Source organism: Zonotrichia albicollis, chromosome 16, assembly GCF_047830755.1.
Source record: "Zonotrichia albicollis isolate bZonAlb1 chromosome 16, bZonAlb1.hap1, whole genome shotgun sequence".
In the NCBI taxonomy this organism is placed as follows: Eukaryota; Metazoa; Chordata; class Aves; order Passeriformes; family Passerellidae; genus Zonotrichia; species Zonotrichia albicollis.
This window is the reverse complement of record NC_133834.1, coordinates 3,197,901-3,219,711: the sequence shown is the minus strand read 5'-3', so window position 1 is coordinate 3,219,711 and position 21,811 is coordinate 3,197,901. Positions and strand designations below refer to the sequence as shown.

General features: G+C 51.9%; 2 protein-coding genes across 5 annotated transcripts in view; both read right to left on the bottom strand.

Annotated features, from left to right (window-relative positions):
- The window catches only part of SMURF1 (SMAD specific E3 ubiquitin protein ligase 1), a 47,630-nt gene extending 41,424 nt beyond the window's left edge, over window positions 1-6,206 (bottom strand). For all 4 annotated transcript variants that reach the window (XM_074552801.1, XM_074552802.1, XM_074552803.1 and 1 more), the window contains exon 1: window positions 5,886-6,206. In XM_074552801.1, the coding sequence (XP_074408902.1) occupies window positions 5,886-5,940 (55 nt within the window). In that variant the 5' untranslated portion in view covers window positions 5,941-6,206. The remainder of the gene's footprint in view (window positions 1-5,885) is intronic.
- A 2,029-nt stretch (window positions 6,207-8,235) lies between these two features.
- On the bottom strand, window positions 8,236-14,932 carry KPNA7 (karyopherin subunit alpha 7). Its single transcript, XM_005487417.4, has 10 exons — window positions 14,855-14,932; window positions 13,741-13,875; window positions 13,130-13,215; window positions 12,442-12,710; window positions 11,864-11,946; window positions 11,144-11,407; window positions 10,553-10,786; window positions 10,046-10,228; window positions 9,463-9,612; window positions 8,236-8,441 (listed from the first exon to the last, which is right to left on the bottom strand). Exons 1-10 carry the CDS (start codon window positions 14,915-14,917, stop codon window positions 8,361-8,363), a joined length of 1,548 nt encoding a protein of 515 aa, XP_005487474.2. The 5' UTR covers window positions 14,918-14,932; the 3' UTR covers window positions 8,236-8,360.
- Window positions 14,933-21,811: the final 6,879 nt, after the last annotated feature.

Sequence of the window (21,811 nt, the reverse complement as noted above, 5' to 3'; positions counted from 1 at the left end):
AGCTCAGTGAAACATTCCCTAAAAGATGAGCAGATCCCAACTCAAGGGTTGTCGGCCTCGAGACTCAAGGTTGCATTGACTCCTCTGTCTGTACAGGAAAGAGCAAACCATTTGCAGTAACAGTTTATTTCACTCTGCAGGAATAAATCAGCATCTCCTTCCATGAAAAATATCAAAGCTTTCAGTGATATTCCAGACTTCATTCTCTCATAGTAATACTTTGACTATTTCCAGAGGAATAATAATAGAGAAACGTAACCACAACAACAAAGATTCCATTCCAAACTTGGGGAAAAAGATGGCAGATGGAACACCTCTTCCAGCGTTTTTTTAAATTTTTTTTTCCTCACTCAAGTCTCACATTAATTGCTGTGCTGGGTACATACCTAAACTTCACACCCAACTGATTTATCCACATCTCATCCAAACCATTCTGCTCTATCCCGCTGCCTCCACCAAGAGAGCCCAAACCAACACGACAGTGAGCAGTTGACTCAAGAACCATAAATAGCAGCAAGTAATCCCACCAGATTAATCCAGTTCTAAGCATGGCAACAGGACTGGCTTCAAGGTGGGCAGTAATCCAGGTAAACCTCCAAAAACCACACACATGGATGGTATTTCTATGATGTACTTCTCCATTCTGTGACCTGTCAAGCAAGCCTCCAGCCAGCTCAGGAAAAGCTGAGGGGGCTCGCTGATCTTTATTTACAGTGGCAATTTTAGCAGCCTTGGAGCTGCTGGCAGTAAAGTTCCTCTACCCAGCACACAGAAAATCGTGGTATAAGAGCAACCTCCTCACTGAGAAATTCAACACTGCTTGTATTTCCCTGGAACCGATGATTAATTTTGAAACACAAACAGAAAGGATGATGCTACAAAATCTTAGAAATGTGATAAAGCTGTTTCAAGAAATGGATGAGAAAACTGTTCTTAGACTGGTGGGCAGTATGGAATAAAAAAGAAATCATGAACTGCACAACTACATCCCAAATTGCATTTCTTTATATGAAGACATTCATTTTGACAAAAGGAAGTTTCAAGTCAGAAATAAAGTAGTTATTGTTTCTACTTTCCCCGCCTGAGGGGGATATTCAAACAAACTCCTTTTGGTGATTTAACTTCCACCAGGACAATGGTGCTGGCACAGCTTTGACTTACTGGGAGAAGTCAAAAAGGAGACTTGCTCCCCATAGCCTGCCCAGAGGAAGGGGCTGCTCTTTGGAGTCCCACTTCGGCAGCCCAAAAATGTCAGCTGGCCAACTGCAAAGGCCGTGCTCTCCACTTCCTCCCGTGAAAGCAAAATTTTATTTTCCTCCATGTCCCCAAGTTACATGCCCCAAGCCTCTTTGCCATCCCTATCCACAGGGCTCTGAAGAGCCAGGAATTTACCTTCACAAAACACTGCTGCTGCTTCCCAAGGCAAATGGGGAAGGGAGGCAGAGGGAGATAAGTGCCTCGCTCAGCACCACACAGGAAATGTGAGGCCAAGCTCCAATGGCAGCCGGGCCCCGCTCCCAGCAGCCTGGGGAACAGAAAATCCTCACCAGAAAAGAATGAAACACGGATTTCTACACACTCCCAGACTGCCACGCTCAATAAATTTGGAGCTACCCAACTGCTGCTTCCTACCGTGTCTCCCCTGGCACAAGGCTGGCTCGATATTAAATACCAGCTGCCAGGGAGGCTGGGTGAGCAGCCAGCTCTTGCTGCATTCCTGCCCCAGTGCTCTCACCTGGAACCAGTGCTCCTGATGCCCAACATAAAACTACAGCCAGCCCATGATGTATTCACCATGTGTAATAGAGAGATCCCCACACAGATATGCACTGCTCTGAACACGGGACACAAAGTGTGCAGGTCACCAATATCAGCGCTGCTATTGATCAGTCAGTTCACTCTGCTGCACTGCTCGATGCATTAGCCATGAAAGGGAAGTGAAACATCCTGACATTTGGGACACACTTTAGTCTGTGCCTTTGTAACAACCCTAAGTGAACACTGCTCTAATGACAACAATGTTTTATCTTCTGCTTGAAGTCACTGTATTTTTTTATGGATTCCTGGAATCACAAATGCAGGAAGTCCCAAAGCCACCCATTTACCAGCTACCAACGGGCCAGACTCGGTGGCTGGGGCTTCCCTGGACTGGCTGACTGCACTGAGCTGGAAGTGTGTGCAGGATACTCATCTGTGCCAGCTCTTCCCCTTTCTGTGCCACTGCCAAGCACAACCACCTTCCTTACAGCAATCAGATTTGTCATCTACAAATCCCCTCTGACTTTCTCACCTCACACCTGCTTCATCATCATCTTGCTCACTCCTCCCTGATGCTTCTGACACTGCACTTTCTTACCCCTCACACTCGGGAGGATTCTCACCTACACCTGCCTTCCACAAGCAGCAAACCTCTCCAGGCCAGGATTTCCAAGGAGGAATTGAGGACTCTGAACCACAGCAAAGTGAGGTGCTTGGAGAAGATTATTTGGATCCTCCTGTTATACCAGCTCTGGTGTCTCTGCTAAAGAAACTGTTTTGCCATCAGTCCTCAACACAGCTATCTGCCTGTGTATGTGAGATCCAGCTAGGAAGTGATCCTTACAGTTTAACTTCCCTCAGTTCCACAACGGCCCCAGAAGCCAGCCAGCATTTAACACCTCAGCTGAGGCCCTGCTGAAAAAGCCAGAACCAATGAACCCAGAACCCAACTTGCAGCTTTTCTGGTGAAGTTCCATTTTTAGTCCATTTCTTCATGGCCTTTCCAGTCCCACCTGCAACCTTTGCCTACAAGGTACATGGGCCAGGGTGTCTGCCACAGCCAGCACCACGAGACTGCAGATTCCACCAGTGCCTGTGGCAGATACAAGGGTGAGCCTTGGAGGTGATGAACCCTTCAGAACCTCCCCAGGGAGCAGCAGCAAACAAAGGTTCCAGGGAAGCACAAGGGTAAAAAAGGGACACGTGCTCCATGAAGGTTCCCTGGCCCGTGGATTGTGCTCCTCCTTGACCCCACAGACCCTGAGCATATTTGGCAAGGACATGCACTCACAGGATCTCTTCATTTTTCCATCCTTGTGCTGGCAATTCCCCCACTGCTGATGACAGCTCAGATAGGAAGAGACCAAAGATTTAACAGGAAGTTTTCTCTTACTCTGCCTAGAACTGTTCCAAGGGACAAGGCCAGAGTATCTCTGGCTCTTGCATCACCCACTGGGGTAAAGGCTTCAGTGGAAAGGAGAGGGGAAACTGAGATATGACAGCAGATTGGCATATTTGAGATCCACAGGCCACAAAGTCATTTTAACCTGTCATGCAACTCAGTGTTACATTGAGGATTTCAGTATTTCTGCACAGGGTGCATTATTTGCCATTTTACTCCATTACAGTTTGCATCAGGCTAGGACTGACATTCTGTATAAGCTGGAAGATCACTTCTGCTAATCATCAGCAGATTAAGAACTTTTGCTTATATTCACATAAATAACCCCAACACTCTGCTACCACAAATACCTTTACAACAGATGAGGAAAAAATTAATTCTTTAGAAAAATCCCAGGAGGTTCAACCACTGCTCTCTTGCCATTCACCCAGTGACACTCCCAGGCACACTAAGTGGTATTTACACTGCTATTTTCACTACTGCAAAACTTCAATGGTGCCTAATCACAGGAAACACAATGCAGGTAGTAAATCATAACAAACCAGGTCCCCTGTCTTGGTTTAAATGTGCTCAAACCTCCCAAGAGCCAGGGAGATGAGAAAACAACAGCCTGGCTGCAGCTATGAGAAACAGGTAAGTCAGCACCCCAGTCCCAGCCAAGAACTCAGCATTGCCCAACGATTCCAGAGCTAAACCTCTCCCAGAGCAATTTATTTGTTGATTAAATGCAGCAGTTTTTGTCACATCACCCAGGTTTCCTGCTTGTAAAAACAGAAGATGTGTTTGAGCAAGCAGGAGATTTCTTCCATACAGTTAAAAAATGGGGAGTAATAAAAAATAAATCTACCAAGTTGCTCAATAAACTGGAACTTCAGTCTGCTCCAGGAAACACTCCCAGCTCAGAGAGAAGACTAGTGTATGCTAAAAGTAAAAAAGCATTTTGCTGCAGCATTCAGCCTTTAAAATTAAACCCAACAGCTTCTCTCTGTTATTTAAATGATCTCCTCCAGCTCAGAAGGGCTATGACCATGGCCTAAGTTACTTAACTCACATTTTTATTGACTGACTTGCATAAAAATAAGCCACATTAAGGACTGAGCTGACATTTGGTATACATCACCACAAAACTCATTTCAGATCAAACATCATTCATACAACCTAAAAATATTTCCAGCCTTCTCCCATCCAAGAAAAGGATTTTCAGATTTACATTATCCTCACAAACTTTGGTCTTCTGAAGCACAAGCAGTGCAGAATCAAAGGATTAAAAGAACACCAGGATTTTTATTTTTTGATGATCTGCCTCTGAGTGCCAGGAGCAAGTTAACCTGTAACTGCAGCTTCACCAGCACCGTTTTCTCATTATTTGCCAATGTTTTGTGCACCCACACAGAGAAGATTCCTCTCCAGGGATCAATTCTGGTCACCCAGAGCTGCACTGTGGCTTCTCCAGCCCAAGTGACCTCCAAGCACCCACTTGTTGCCTTTTAAAGAATGGACTGGACCTTATCTTTTAATAATTCACACAGCAGTCTCAACAAGCAGGAACTGTGTCTCTTCTCATTAAAGAAGCAGGCTCGGCATCGAGCAGAGCAGCTTCCAAAAGGCTTAATCCAAATCTTTCAGGGTCCAACATAAATTGGTTTATCCACCCATGAACCCTCCAGAGGCCTTGCACAGAGGCAGGACAGACACAGCTCTGGGTGTCACCCCCTGCACAGGCAAGGAACTTCCAAAGTTGAATGCCAGGATGTGCCAGGTGAGAACAAGTTGAGAGGAAGGAGGGAAAATTTAAAAAACCACGCTAAAAAAAGCCCAGCTAAAAGCAACTAAATGGGTGTTTTCTCATTAGCAACTGAGTTATCCTCCTCGGCACACAGGAGGCTGGGGGGGTTGTTAATTAAAGTGAAGTGAGGCAAATTATGAAAGGCTTTGCTGAAAGCCAGCCTGTGGGAGAGGTGGCCCTGGGAATCCTGCTGGGAAAGGTGGAGAGACCCCATGGAGGGGCAGCGGGGTCTGGAGGGGTGGAAGGGAGAGCTCAGGGAAACCCCATGGGAGAGGGAACCAGGGAACCCCTGGGAAAGGGCTGGGAAGGGGGAAAGTGTCACAAGGATGCCCACAGACAGGGAAGGTGCAGAAGAGACCCCAAAAGGGGCTGGGAGGGGGGCAGGGGTGTCACAGGGACCCCCACACTGGGAGGGTGCAGAGAGACCCCACCAACGGGCAGAACACGAGACAATTATCAACAGGGATCCCATATCGGGAAGAGCGCAGAAGGGACCCCGGTTAGGGTCAGGGCGCTGGAGGGGGCGGTGAGTGTCACCTTCCATGGGGACAGTGCAGGAAAGCCCCCAGGAAAGAGAAGCGTGCCCTGACCCGCTGGAGAACAAGGGGGACAAATCAGTGACAAATAGTGACAACAGTGACAAACCCCCCCGCCCTCCTCACATTTCTGTCACCTTAAGGGGGCTCAGACACCCCGCGCCGGAGGGGCGGGAAAAAATATAAATACACAAAAGCGCAGAGCGGCTCCGCCGGCCACAGCGGTGGAAGCGGAACAGAAAAACGGCGAATAAAAGTTAAGCGAGGCTGGAGCTCGGCCCGGCCGCCCCTCCCCTCACAGCCAGGCCGGGGAGGGGGCGAAGGCGCCGGGGAGGGGAGGGGACCCCGGGCCCAGCCGGGGATGTGCGGCCACACACACACGGTGCCGCCGCCGCCCCGTTACCTGTGAGGCGGATCTTGATGCTGGATCCGTTCCGGCGGGTACCGGGATTCGACATCGCGCCTGGAGGAGGAGGAGGAGGAGAACGAGGAGGAGGCGGCGGCGCCGAGCTCAACCGGCGGCTCCGCGCGGCCCCGCCATGCGAGCCCACCCGCTCCTCACGATGCCGGGAATGCCCGGGCCCGCGTTCCGGCGGCCGCCGCAGGCTCGGCGCCCTCAGCTCCTTCCCCAGCCGCCGCCTCAGCCTCAGCCGCTGCCGCCACCGACGCGCCCGCCCGGCCCGGCCCGGCCGCGGAGAACCGTGGCCACGCCCCCGCCAAGCCCCCGCGCACGGCGGAGGGCGGTGACGTCAGCGCGCAGGGCGGTGTGGCCGCGTCCGGACGCCATGAGGAGAAGGTCGGAGCGGGGAAGGTCGGGGTGCGGCGCATGCGCGGGAATGTGTCGGGGGAGCGCCCCCTGGCGAGGGGAGAGAGTGGGGGCAATGGGGGAACTGGGGAAAGGGGGAAATAGGAATGGGATAGGGGAATAGGGTGAATAGGAATGGAGGTAAAGGAATGGGATAGGAGAATAAGAATGGGAAGGGGGAACAGAAATGGGATGGGGAAATAGGAGTGGGATGGGAGCACAGCACTGTCTTCCCCTTCTCTGGTGGCCCTGGATGCCCCATCCCATCCACTGCCCCAGAGCTGAAATTGCCCTGCTGGCTGTGCCTGGGGCTGGCAGGGGAGGGGAGGGTAGGGACAAGCAGCTGCCTGCAGGTCGCTCACACACCCACACAGAGCCCTGGTGATCCTGCAGGCACCGGGCCCAGCTCTCCAGCTGCCAGGGGAGACAGCAGGCACAGCCCAGCACTCTTAAAAAGAGAGACACATTGTCCTGGCCCCTGCCTTCAGGACAGTGTTTTGTTAAGTTACACAAGGATGGAAAGGAGCAGTTCTGGGCCCCTGGCTCTGTGTAACACCACCCACCACAGATTTATGTCCAGCACATGCAGGAAGAAGAATCCAAGAGATTTCCTATTTCTCTTTTTATCAGAGCAGCAGCAAAGAGCAGCTGTAAGGGGCAGCCCTGCCTGGCCATGGAAAAAACCAACTGGGATGGTTCAAGCTCTCTGTCCCTGGTGGCAGCTCAGCTCCCTCACATTCCTTTCACCCAAGACCTGTGGCCATTCCCAGGTGCCCCAGCAGCAGTGGGGAGCGCACAGAGCCCCAGCCCTGGTTCAGGTGCATGTCCAGGCACTGCTGTATCATGTTTTTAAGTCCATAGTTCTGGATGTAAGAACCACTTTGCATTTCATCAGATCCCAGTGTTTGAATATTAAATAAGTGATACTCAACCCTGCTACCCATCACTGAGGCTGCCCAGCTCCTCCCAGAGAACACATTTAACACCAACTCCCTTTTCCCTGGGTGGCCTGCAGGAGAAATGCATAAATCCTCTGATGAGCAGATCCAGGGAAGAGGAAGAGTCTCTGTTTCCTGAAGAGATTTTCCCCCCAGATTAAGCTGCCTGTCCCATCACCTCCCACTGCACCTGAGGCAGCAGAGCCCTGAGCCCACCCAGGGTCAATTTGAAAAGCCAAACTCCCAAAGCAGGGAGGGAAATCAGGATGAGGGAGCAGCTTCCAGCAAAGCTTTTGGGGTGCTTCAAGCCCTGGGGAGCAAAGATTGGGGCAGGGTCTGCTGGGAGCCATCAGCACTGGAGCAGTGGCCAGCAGCTGGCTGAGAAACCACAGCACAAAACCTTTGAGCTCATGGCTCAATTCCATCCTCACCTTCTGCTGGGAACCACACTTGGAGGGCTTGGAGAGAAGAGAACCAGAGCCAGGGACACACCATGGGAACCTGAAATTCAGGTCCTTGGAATTTCAGAGCAGAGGCTGATGGATGGCAGCAGGGAAGCTGCAGCAGAGCTGAATCCCTGCCCCTGCACTGCCTCCAACAGCAAAGGAGCAGCATCTGCTCAGCAGCTCCCACATCCACACTCAACTCTCCAGGTGGAATAACACAGCAAGGCCCCTGACCCACCTGGCCCTGGCTCAGCTCCTTCCCCACAGCAGTGATGGTGCCTGCAGAAGGTGAAACACCTCTCAAAGTGCTCTCAGGGCTGCTTCAGCCACTCCAAGTCAAGCCTAGGAGTTTCAGCTCAAGGATTTGGTTGCAGGATGCTGCTCTCCTGCAGTTTAATGTACTTAGAACAAAGACACCACCAAGAAAATTTGCCCAGAGGCTCCAACACACTCCTGCAAGGCCTTGAGATGCTATTGGGAAAAAATAAGTTATGTCATCTGCAACAGCAGCTTAAAAGAGGGGGGGGGGGGGAAATAATTAAAGGCAAAAGGTACAAAGCCAAAAGTGCAATTTATTGACTGGTTTCAGAAGTAAAAAGGCTCAGCATCTCTGCTCCTCATGGTTTGGATGTCTGAGCTCTTCCAAGGTACTTCCACCCACCAGTTTAGAGCTGTGTCATGCCTCATCTTCAGAAGTTGAAGTCTTGCTTCTCTACTGAGAAATCATACAGCCCATCTTGGCCAGTCTGGGGCTCCAGGTTTAAGTTCTCCTAGGAGGAAAAGGATAGAAATCACTTACAGAGTCTGCATTTGAATAAACCTAAGTTTTTCACAGCAACTCCGTTTCAGTCTGGTTTTAAAAATCCTGTTAAGCTCAGCTTGACTGAAGCAGAACTCCTGGAGACCAGGCCAAGCCCTCCTGCTCCTTGCAGCAGCCTGAAGCTGCAGTGTCACTGCAGCCCACACACAACAGCAGCCAAACCTTTGGGCTCAGACTCCAGAAGCAAAAGGAAATAAAAGTGGCTGCAGTGGTAGAGCTCACTGAAATTAAATGGCCTGCTTGGAACAGCAGCAAGCCAGGACTGCTCAGGGAGATGTTCCCTGGCATCCAGCCCCTCCAGCCAGAGCTGCTGTGGAGAATTTCCTGCACAGCCTCTCACAGGGACACCCCACAGACCCTGCTCTGGTGAAGCTCTAAGCCAAACCTTGGCCCCCTGCTGCAGCTCTCACCCAAACTGAGCCACAGTTCCAAGGCCTGCCAGACCTCTAAGCCTCTTCCCTGATGTTTTGCCATCTGCAAGTCTAAGGCCAGGACCAAACATGGCATCTGTGACAGTCATTGGACCCTTGCAGCTCCTAGCTGGTGTCCTATCCTCTTTTTCCATGGATTCCTTACCATGAGAAGGGTCAAGTAATCCAAATGCAACCTGAGCACTGTTATCAGCTGAGTAGGAGGCTGCCATTCATAGTGACAAGCCAGCTCAGCTCTGAAGGAGGAAACTTCTCCACATTTGGTATTCATATCAGTAACTGCAGTAACTCCAGCTGATGCCAGTTTAGATTCCAGCAGCAAGATGCTATCAAGCCATCCATGTCTGTCGTCCAGCTCATTGGCTGACAACTCAGAGCTTTTACAGACCTTTAAAAGCAGCTGGAAGAAGCTGCAAGGACTACTCTGGTCATGTGGAGGTCTCCTTTAAAATCCTCTTCCAGGATCCTTAAAATCTGTGTTTCATTCCAGTGTGTAATAACTTCACATTTTCAGCTGAGAAACAGCAAGGGCTCACATACCTCATCAGAAAAGTATCTCTGTATGATGTCCAGGGCAGCTCTGTAGACTATGTCATTCTCATGGTTCTGCAAATCCTCAATTTTCTCCAGACCATCAAGTTCTTCCACCAGCAGACACAACTTCTCTGTCTTTCCCAGCTTCTCAGCTGCCTGTAGCATTGGAAAGCCAGGCAGGAAAACAGAACATCAGTTACAGGTCTGAGATGGTCTTTTCTGTAATTACAACCCTGATCTACAAGTCAAAGGCTCACAGCCCCTGAATTTATGGTCCCCTTCCTGATGCCAGGGATGTGCCTGTGGATTACCAGTCTCTGCTGGGGGCTGTCAGCCAAACCAGAGAGCAGGGGATGAAGAGCAGCACTTGGGGAACTCAATCTTGCCAAGCCCTTTAGACAACCCAAGGGTATCCAACACAAATTTAGACAACATGAAGTCTTACATCAAAAAACCAACAGTCATTGTTCTAACCACACAAAGTGAGCATTTGGCTCACTCCTTGCTGCTCTTTGGGAGAAGGAAGTCAAAAGATGAGATCATATTAGGAAAAGATTAAAAAATGGCACCCAGGATGAGCAGATCTCACCAGGAAGAGATTTGAAATGGTGTCCAGGATGATCAGGATGGTCTTGCTGTCTTTGACCAAAAGCAGGTTGAGCAGAGGTTTGAGGACCCCGGAACGGACGAGCTCCACCACCTGATCCACTGTTGCTCCTTTTGTGAAGTTGGCCACCACCCACACAGCCTCCTTCTGAGCCTTGAAATCACCCTGGAAGAGCAGCACAGCAAAGGCATTCCCGAGCTTTAGTACCCTCCAGGAGGAGTGTGAGACCGGGATAACCATTTCTCTTATGCAGCTTTCCCAGCCCCTTTGGGTGGTGCATGGACGCCTGGCACAGGTGCCAAGGGCAGCTCCAGGATGTCTTTCCATGCAGGTGTACTGACAAATTGGGATGCTCAGGCTGTCCCAAGGACCTCAACAGCTCTGAAACAGCCTGCTCAGGTGGTCTGGGGCCAAATGCCTCACAAGGATCCATCCCAGGCCTCCTGAACCCCACATCCCTCCCTCAGCAGCCCTGTGCCCATCTCTCACCCTGTCAAGCAGCTCCACCAAAGGTGGCAATAACCCACAGGTGATGATCTGCTGGATCTGGTAGGAAGGCCCTGCTGCAATGTTGCTGAGGGTCCATGCTGCTTCCTTCTGGATCCCTGACTTGCTGTGCCTCAGCAGCTGGGGCAGGACAGTCAGGACACCAGCATCAATGGCTTCCTGAGTCTGCTGGTCTGTGCCTGTGACCACATTCCCGATGGCACGGAGAGCTGGAGTCTAGACAGAGATTAGAAGAGATGAGGAGAGTCCTTACCTCGAGGGATACATGTCAGAAAGCCCAGCAAGATCCCTCCCTAAGTGCTTGATCCTTCACACAAGGAGAGCATTGTGGGTGAGGGCTGTTTATTTACAGCCCTGTCGTCCCTTGTTTGCTCTAAGCAGCTTTAGAGCCTCTACCCAGCCTCCAGCCCCAGCCAGCAGAACAAGCAGTGGCTTGACAGGCAGGCTGTCAGTTCCATGGGCTGAGGGGACAGCACACCACAGCTGCCACACAGATCAAGGGCACCTGCCCTCCCTCTCCTCAGACCTTTCTATGTTAAGGGACCACAGGGTGGAGATTTGATCGTTCCCTACCATAGTAATCAAATCTGGGCTGTCCATGAGCTGCACAAGCCTTGGGAGAATCCCTGTCTCCAGCACAAGTTGGATGCGATCGTTGCAGCCGTCAGCGAGGAAGGAAACAGCCCAGCAGGAGTCAGCGACGACATACTTGTCCTCATGCTGCAGGAGCATGACAAGGACTGGCAGAACCTTCTGCACAGCATCCAAGGGAGGGCAGGGGTTCTTGTTCCTGCACAGGTTTGACAGGGTCCAGGTGATGTTCCTCAGGAACCCAACCTGAAACACAAGGCAGGTGTGAGATGCTCACTGCCCCCAAGAGCCTCTCCGTCTGTGTTAGCCTGTGAAGGTTCTCACACACACCAGAGACAGAACAGTGGGGCAGGAACCATTGCAGAGGGCAGAGACAAACCACAGAGCAGCAGCAGGAAGCTTGCAGGGCAAGTTCAGCCCTTCCACATGCATATGCAAGCCTGCCTTGCACCAGTTTCATCTTATTCCTAGCCTGAGATAGTCAGAGGTGGATAAGAAAGGCCAGGATGGAAGAGATCACATTGACTTGGAGTGTCTGCTTGGCACCCCCAGCTTTGTGCATTGGCAGGGCCATAAAAGCAGTTTAGAGCAGGGTCTCATTCAATGACACAAACGGTTTGCTGTGTACAAGGCAGACAGTGGACTCACCCATCACCCAAGGGATTAAGAGCTGTTAAATCAAGAAAATGAAAGGTTATTTACTGGAATTGCAGGTGACACCAGAGCCAGCAAGGGAGGAATCACATCACGAGCAATAAGGACATCCCTGTAGATAGGGCCATCCCCTGGACAGATAAAAAGGGTTGGTCACTGCATCTGCCCAAGCCACAGGACAGTCAACATCAAACAGCAATCAGACCTGCAGGGCCAGGGCTGGGTGACCCACCAGCCACACACCATAGGCATTTCCAGGTGGGAAGGATTTACTGGGCAGCCTGGAGTGCCAGCAGGCCAACCAGGCAGGACCCATTCTGTTCTCCCTATGGTGACATTAATGGGTTAAACCACCCCAGCAAGACAGAGTCTTGCCCTTGGCTTTGGCCAAAACCCTCTTGCAGAGCCAACACAGGATCTCAAAGGCTGCCAGGCAACACCAAGGGGATGAAGGGCTATGGGGTTCAGTAGGGGCAGCAGCTCAGAGACCCAGCTGCATGGAGAGGAGCTCCAGTGCTTCATCTCCCCAGCAGAACTAGAATATTCCAAGCTGGAAGGGGCTCACAAGGATCATCAAGTCCCTGGCTCAGTCAGGGACCTCCAAATGCCCCTGCAGGTCTCCTCACCTGCAATGTTGCCCAGGGCCCACACTGACTGCTCGCTGATGTGCATGTGTGGGGAGGACAGCAGGGAGATGAAGGCTGGGATGGCTCCTCCCTCCACCACAGCCCTGGTGTGCTCCGAGGTACCAGAGGCAATGTTGGTCAGTGCCCAGGCTGCCTCAAACTGCAGGGCAGTATTGTCAGCACGGCCCAGGAACTCCACCAGCCTGGGGATGATCCCCAGCTGGATGAACTGATCGATGGGGGGGTCCTTGTGCTTGGACAGAATTCTCCTGTGAGAGAGGACACAGCACAGCCAGCCATGAGGAACCCTGCGTGGTGCCACCACAGCCATAGCCCTGTGGTCCTTTGTGCCCCCACTCTTGTGGGGACAGCCCTGCTCAGCACTGACCCTTTACAGAGCCAGGCTCTCCAGTCCTTGTCCTGCCCAAGCACTGGCACTCGATTTCTTGTGGGATCCAAGATAATTCCTGGCACAGCACGGGGCAGCACAGCCAACCCCTGGGTTGGGCTCATGCAGCACTGTGAGCCAAGCACAGCACAGAGGCCACAGAACAGGCACCAGCTGAGATTCCCATGGGCAGTTTGGCTTACCAGGCTCCGTCTCCCTTTGCCATCTCTCTAGAGAGCTCCTCAAACAGGAACTTGCAGCCCCCAGGCCCCAGCACAGCTCCAGCAGCTGGGCACATACCTGGCGGCCTGGGTGGCGAGCAGCTGCAGCTGGGTGTCTTCCCCATTGACGGCTTCCAGGATCTCCTCCAAGGAGGGCTGAATAATCTGTGTCACAGGGAATGATTCAGAGCCAGCCAGGGAGCTGGGACTCCCTCTGGTTTAATCTCAGCAGTCAATCAGCTGTCTAGACCCAGCTCAGTCACCACTTCATATCTAAGCAGTGTCTATTCTTTATGCAACACAGTTTGGAGATGAGGCAGAGGAAGACAATCCACAAAAGCCTTCAAGGCAGCTAATGCTTGTAATCAAGCAGTGAAAGAGTCACTGACACCATAATGGGCTGTGAGCTCAGTAATTACCCCTGGCTGTGCAGGGAGGCAGACAGGAGCAGCTCCCAGAGCCAGAGCACCAGCCTGTTCTACCTGCCATCAAGGGAGGACAGCATCACCATGAAAAACTGCACAGACAAAGGCCAGGCAGCCTGAAACACTCCCCAGCACTGGGCATGGAGATCAGGAATGGCACCAGCCACTTAACTCAGGTCACCCCAGCTGGAATTGATAGTGGCCCAAGTAGGGGATGATTCCTGCTGCACTGATCCTACCCAGGTGCAGAGCACCAAAAACTCACCACCTCAGCTGCTCTGTCTTCTCCCAGAGAGGGATTCTCCTCATGGATGGAAATGTTTCTGCGCTTCAGGAGCTGCTCATCCTTCTTGGCCTTCCTCAGCTCAACGCTCACCTCCACCCTCTGCCTCCGCAGGGTCTGGGGGAAGAACAGCATCCCACTCCTACCTGCACTGCCCCATTCCCCAGGGAGTTCATCCCTCCGCCCCACATTTCCCACAGGAGGAGAGGGGAGCCAGCACCTCCTCCCTATGGCCTGGAGGGTGATGAAGGAGTTGGGACAGAGGAAGGCTCTCCCTTGGTGCCTCCCAAGGACATGGGCTGCTGGATACACCAGCAACCAGTGGGTGTTTTTAAATGTAGATTTTCTGAACCTGAAAGGCAAATCCTCATCTCTACTGGCTTAAATCAAGCTGACAGATCCTACATCTGACATCCCATACCAGCCCCAGCTGCACAGGGATAACTGCTGTGGAGAGCTCAGCTGGCTGGGGCTGAGCCATCTCCCTTCCCCAGCCACACACCCAAAACTCACATCCCCCTTGCCTGTACCACCATGCTCAGAACTCACATCCCCCTTGCCTGCACCACCACGCTCAGAACTCACATCCCCCTTGCCTGCACCACCACGCTCAGAACTCACATCCCCCTTGCCTGCACCACCACGCTCAGAACTCACATCCCCCTTGCCTGCACCACCACGCTCAGAACTCACATCCCCCTTGCCTGCACCACCACGCTCAGAACTCACATCCCCCTTGCCTGCACCACCACGCTCAGAACTCACATCCCCCTTGCCTGCACCACCACGCTCAGAACTCACATCCCCCTTGCCTGCACCACCACGCTCAGAACTCGCATCCCCCTTGCCTGCACCACCACGCTCAGAACTCGCATCCCCCTTGCCTGCACCACCACGCTCCTTGCGGCCCAGCCAGCCCCACACCACATCCCAAAAGCCACCCAAGCATCCCAGCTGAAGGTTTCCAGAGCCATTCCCCATTCCCTCCCACAGGTAGATTGGGGGCCATGGACCTTGAGAAGCCCCTCCATCAGCTCCTGCCAGCAGTGGGCTCTGCTGGGGTCCAAAATGCTGGCACAGGCGGGTGGGTACTCACAGTTTCATCCTTGCCCTTGTTCTTGAACAACTGCTTGTGCTGGCTGTGCTTCTTGACTGGCATCTTGGCAGAGCTGAGAGAGGTGCTGGAACCCTCACGTGCTCTTGGGGGTCAGCACAGAGCAGGGTCAGGTCACAGCTGCCCACAACCATCCCCTGCCAGCCACTGAGGGGGCTGGGACCCTCCACTCCCACCAGCAGCCCGGGCCACACATTTCCACCCCACACTCCCAGCAAGGGAAACACTGGAGGTCCCCTGCCCCAAGCAGAGCTTGGAAGGATCCTCACACGCTGCAGCTGAGCCACTGAACTAAATAGAAGCACAAACTACCACTTAATATCAGGCTACAAAAATTACAGCTGCTGCAATCCCAGGGGGAAGCCAGACACAGACAGCCCATGGTGACAGGAACACCCCCTTCCTCCAGCCCTCATCCTGGGGCTTTCACATTTACTGTGACACACCAGCCTGGCAAAGCCTCTCACCTCCAAAAGGAGCAGCTCAAGGTCTGATGTAAGGACACACAGCCCCATCTAAGCCTCTCACACTCCACCACAGAGCCCAACCTGGCTTCCTCCACCTACACCCCAGCTAGCAAAGGCCCACAGTCACATGCAGGGACACAAAGTGACCAAGTTCAGCTGATAAAAAAAAAGTTCTGGAGACCCAGCAACTATTACAGGGAGACATCATGAAATAGGGACAGGTCAAAATAATTTCTAAACACCTCCTAACAAAAGCCAGAGGTTTACACACAAATAAACCAAAACCTGGCCTTCAGACAGCTTTTGTCAGAAAAACAAGGCTTCAGCCAGCATTAAGGGAGATGTTTTCAGAGCAGGCACCACCATGGGACCCCTAAACCCAGGGTGTGCATCAACTCAGGGGCTGATCCCACACAGATGGTGCCTCCTCTCCTCCCCTCCAGGCTTACAGCCAACACCTGCAGCTCAGAGCAGCTTCCAAGGACGCCCTCACACCACCCTTTCAAGTTCAAGGTTTTGGTGTTTTTCTCATTCTGGCTCCCTGTTTCCTGTCCCAGTAACCAAGGCCAGGCACCAGCAGCATCACTCCTTTCCCATGCAGCCAGCAGAGCTCCTCCAGCTTCCAGAAGGGCCAGGCTGAGCCCCCCTTTGTCTCAATCAGCATCCCCCATGGCCTTAATCCCAACACCCAAACATCAAGGTCTGCTCCAGCCTCCCCTTCTGTTCCCCTCAACAGAGCCAAACACTCCAGAAAGCTTGCCCTAAAAGAAGGGACTTTCTCCACTCCATGCCAGCAGAAGGGCACAGCCCACCCAGTGACCCCAGCCAAGCCCCAAACTGCCAGGAACCCATAGTGGGGCATGAGAGAATAAACAACAACCCAGCACCCAAAAGGAGAAGGAAAGAGGAAAAACACCCCACTTACTCTGACTGGGCCTCATACCCCACTGCCCTCAGGTGCCTCTTTTATTCCCCCCATGGGGCCACACACCCCCCCAGTGCCCCTCCATGATTGGCTCTTCCCAGGACAGCCCCCCATTACCTGCACCTGCTCCCTCACCTGGATGCACCTGGGGATGGATGGATGGATGGATGGATGGATGGATGGATGGATGGATGGATGGATGGATGGATGGATGGATGGATGGATGGGCCACCACTCAACCCCCAGATCTCCTTCCTACATTTATGCTTTGCCAGCTTTGGCCTTGTTTTTGGCCAAGACCTTTTGTGGGTGATGCCAGCCTGCACCTGGCAGTGTCCTGGGCTCTGGGGGACAGTTTGGGCTCTGCCACCCCATCACTGTCAGGGCACAGGCAATCTGGGGTGCCCCATTTTTTATCTGGGTAGTTTGGGGGTGGTGCTGCAGGCCAGGAGAGCAGCTCCTCCAGTCAGAGGGGACCAGGGAGCCAGGCAGAATCAGCTGCACAGAGGTTGCGAGTGAGCCAAGACAGGATTAAGCAACTTGGAGCATCATCAGGCACTGAGCTGCTCGCTGGCACAGCAGGGAGGTGGCAAGGAGAGAAACCCAGCAGGAGCCCATTATCTCCCTGAGTCCTTTAGGTTCTGGCCAGGAGCTGCTGGGCAGCTCACAGAGTGCTGTGTTCTGTGCCCGTGACAGTCTCCATCACTCAGGAGACATTTTAATTTATGGAGCCCTTGCCCCAGCTCTCGCTGCTCTGGCCCACAGGGACAGCAGCTCCCTGACCCCCAGGTAAGCACTGCAGCAAAGCTTGGCTGCAGCACTGTGGGCACCTCTCGGGACTCTGAGGTGCTGAAGAAATCGTGGCTTGGCACCCCCTCCACACCATCACCCTTTTTAGCAAAGCCTCATAAACCCCTCTTGGTGTGGGCAGGGGTGCCAGCCTGGTCCTGCTGGTGAGGAAGGGAGGAGCAGTGTTTCCCAAATGGGTAGGGAAAACAGCAATTAAAATATTTAATTAAAACCTGACTTTAAATTACTTGACATCTTTTTGTACGAGGGAAATGGGGACCAAAGACTCTCAGAGCTGCAGGAAGGTGATGCTGGGATGCAGATGGGAACTGCACCCTCCACACCATGCACCTTCCAGCCATGCACACAGAGCCATTTCAATCCAAATTATAGCAATTCAGGGAACAACTACTATTGCCCAGCATGGAAATACCTATGGAGACACACTGTGCAATACCCTGGCTGCTCAAAGCCCTGGATTCAAGTCCTGGGGTCACACCAATTCTGCATTTCAAAGCAAATAAAATTAGTTGTACACAGCCTCATGTGGAAGGTGATGGGGAGGTTTGAGGAAAGACCTTCAGATAAATGTGTTGTTTGTAGGCATTAAAAAGCCAGTTGTGCTAATCCTGGCTGCTGTGATTTTAAGCTTCAAGTGCCACTGGTTGCATTATCTTGTTTCTTGGCTGCTTGAGACAGGAAAATTACATTTCAATTGCTTTTTAATTCAACTTAATCTGGTGCAAAAGTTAGCGTGCACCCTCTAATTTTGTTTTTTGAGTGGTTTGTTTCCACTAATTCCTAATCAGCCAACACTAAATCAAAACAGGCCTGGCTCAAGCTGAAATAGATGAATCCTCGCAACCTTGCCAAGCAATTTAATTAAATTGGCTTAAAATCACACCCCAAGGTAAGTGGGGGCAGCCTCCTGCACAGGCCAGCCCCAGCTTTTGGTGCCCTGCCTGCAGAGCTCTCACCCAAGGTGCTGCAGGATGTGAGTGTGGAACAAGGCTGGGAGAAGTTCGTGGTTATCCCAGGCTGTGCTTTTCTCCCTGCTCCTTCCATTCCCTCTCCCCCTGCCAAGCACAATCAGCCCCATCCTGTTCAGCTCCCTGTCACTTCCAGCACACAGAGGGAGAGGATGGGGAGAGGAAAATACATGTAATGGATGAACATCCTTCTCCTTGTCCTTCACTCTGGTCCCTGATGTCATGAGAGGTGGCACTGCCATGCATTTGACCCCAGGAGCAGGCTGAGGGTGAGGGGGGTGGATTTGAACCTGTGCTGAGGACGCAGAGAGATCAATATTTGCCAAATGGGGAAGGGAACAACCACTGGAGGAAAGAAAAGTTTTGGGTTTCAGCATAATAAGGAAGTATCACAGCTAATGGAGAGGAAAGGAGATAAAACCCTAAATCTACATGACAGTGTCCCCTGAGCTCAGCTTTGTGTGCTCAAGCTGAAAATCCACATTGTGACAGGTATGAGAAGCTGTGGTTCCAGTGCAGGGGTTTTGTTTTTGTTCTCCCCCACTCTGCCACCCTTCACCCCACACTGCACCTCAGTGACGCTCTGACTGGGGCAGATTTGAAAACACTCATTTTTAGCCCTGAGAGAAAAGCCCTGATTTCCTCTCCTGTGTTTTTCATGTTTCTTGCGTGGATTTACCCTCACTGCATGTGAAGAAAGGTACTGGTCAGGGAAGCTGTCAGTGTGTGGCATCTCTGTGGCAGGAACAGCCTGGGGTCCATCACGGGGTGCTGCTCAGGCACAGCAGCTGGTTGGAGCAATCCCTCTGAGAGAGGAGAGCCTCAGCTGGGTGGAGGGGAGCAGAGGGAGGGCTCCCTGCCAGTCCCTGAATGCTGCTCTCACACAGTGTCCTCTCTGTCAGCAACAGAGCAGCTCCATTAAATGAACATCAACAAATTAATTTCATTTATTAGTTGCACTAACACCAAGGAAATATCCATGTGGGTTCCTGAAACAGCTGAGGATGTAGCTGCTGGTGGTCTATAAAATCCTAATGTGTCCTGAACTGGAAGGGACCCACAAGGATCAGAGTCCAACTCCTGGACACCCCAACAATCCCACCCTGTGTCTGAGAGCATTGGCCAAATGCTCCTGGAGCTGTGGCAGCCTTGGGGCTGGGACCATTCCCTGGGGAGCCTGTTCAGTGCCTGACCACCCTCTGGGGGAAGAGCCTTTCACTGATATCCAGCCTAAATCTCCCTGACACAGCTTCATGCCTTCATGCAGCATTCCTAAGTGTGGCAGGGATGGAGCCTGGAGATTCCTCCTTGTTCAGCTGGGATCCATCCCCCTGGCACACAACCTGTGAGGGAGGCAGTGCTAACTCCACAGGTCCCTCCTGGGGTGGCAGGAGTTGGGCAGCTTGTGACCTCCCAGCAGCAGCCACCAGCTTCTTGTCAGAGCTATTGTTGGTGCAGCCCCCTCGGGCAGAGCCGCGCTCGGAGCCGCTTTGTGCCAGGCACGGAACAGGCACGGAATAATGACAGCCCCCATCTGCTCCAGTCTGCCTAATCAGGACATGCAGAAGGTGGGAGAAGGGGTTTATTGTTATCTCTGCCTTGCTGCTGAGCTGGAGGCAAAGCTGAGCACTGCAGCTGGATTTTCTGAGGCTGAAGGTTCAGTTTGTGGTTTCCTTTAATTTAGTGGAGTAGCCCCAAAAATGTGGTCCTGCTTTTCTGCCCCTGTTCCTCTGCAGCCAGGGAGCCATGGGCATGTGTCAGTTCAGAGAATCATGAAATGGTTTGGGTTGGAAAGGACCTTAAAGCTCATCTCATTCCAATCCCCTACCATGGCAGGGACAACTTCCACTATCCCAGGTTGCTCCAAGCTCCATCCAACCTGGTCTTGGACACTTCTAGGGATCCAGGGGCAGCCACAGCTTCTCTGGACAACCTGTGCCAGGGCCTCATCACCTTCATAGGGAAAAAATCCTTCCCAATTTCCCATCCAACCCTGCCCTCTGGCAGTTTGAAGCCATTCCCCCTTGTCCTGTCCATCCATCCCTTGTCCCAAGTCCCTTTCCAGCTCTCTTGGAGCCCCTTTAGGCACTGAAAAGGTCTCTCAGCTCTCCCTGGAGTCTTATCTTCTCCAGGCTGAACAGCTCTGCCAGCCCATCTCTATGGGAGAGAAAAGAAGGAGGAGGAAAAAGAGGAGGAGGACAGAAGTATGGTTTTCCATCATTTCAGTTGAAACAGCTCCTGCTGTGGCTGTGGGATTCTGTGGTGCTTTTCAAGGCAAAATGTTCTTCAGGTCCTCTTCCCAGCCAAGAAATGGGATCACTCTGAAATGTAGGCACTGAAACCCAGAAAGGAAATGAATCACATTGACATTGTACAGAAGAAATCTATATTTGTTGATAAAGAGGCCCGGGAGAGTTGGGAATTCCCTGTGAATCAGGGGAAAGAGGATTTGTGTGCCGGAAGACAGCTTGTGGATAACTCCAACTGATTGTCCCATCAGCTGGGCTGGGAGCTCCTGCTGTGCTATCAGAGCACTGGGAATGGGGACAGCAGCAGGGCTGAGGGAGTTGTGGGAGCTCATTCCCACTTTCCAAAGGCACCTGTCTGTGTCCATTTGGCTCCCCTCTAATGGATGCCCCAGAAAACCAGGCCAGCCCTGGAGCCTGTAACTCCACACCAGGCTGAACGTGCAGGAACTAATTTTAACTTCTGAGCATCCTCCTTTCTGCCAGCCACGGAGGGATTAGAGTAATAGTTTTTGAAATTATTTAAAAATAACATCAGACTTAGTCAGAGTTATTTATTAAATCCATTATCCTCTGTCAGTTATGGGACACTGATTCAGCTACAGAAACTATAATCACCTATGGCCAAAATCTTATTTTTTTTCCCTTAGCAGGGCCCAGCAATAATTATTCCTTTAGTCCCTGACTCTGTAACTCAAGGAACTGAAACAGAGAAATCTATAGTGCATTTGGGGATGAGGCACAGTGGAGTGATGAAGTAACCTTGAGATTACTCAAAAACCCTCACAATTTTGTATAAATCATGCATGGCCTTGCTCCACAGCACCAAGGAGGAGAAAGGGTAGGGTGCTCTCTAAAGGAGTGCAGTGCCTTGTAAATCATGCAAGAAAGAGAAACTCCATGAAAACACCAGGAAATCCATATAAATCATGGAGTCTTGAGCCTCTGGATGCCTCTTTGCTGTCAGGGAGCCCATGTGCAGCTTAATTAGAGGAGGGGATGAGCTTTCCTGCTGCCAGACGCTGCTCACCTTGCTCCAGCGCCTCCAATTATCCCAGCTGAGGACAGCATTTCAACAGAAATTAGTGGCTTTGTTTAAAATGTGTATTTAGGGGCTTTCCTTTCAAAGCCATGCTTAGGAAATGCTAAAAAGAGGATTGGACATGCATATTTCACCTGATCCAAGAGCTGCAGGTAATTTTTGCTAAGCCCAGAGGTGATGTTCTTCTCTGTTGCAGCTGCTTCACATCCCACACACACTGATTTGTTAATAAGCTTTTGGGGAACCCCCCTTGGTAATTCCATCTCCTTGTGCCACCTCCTTCCTGCCACTCCACTGCTGTCCTGGAAATGTGACAAATTGTATGTAAAAATGTAAAACAAATTCTGCATGACCCACAAGTGTCCTGGGCTGATCCCACAGAGAGGGGGATTCTGCACCTCAGCTGCATTTTCTGAGACCCTCCTTGGGACAGTACTTCCAGCTCTGGGGTGTCCCTCATCACAAGGATGAGGAGCTGCTG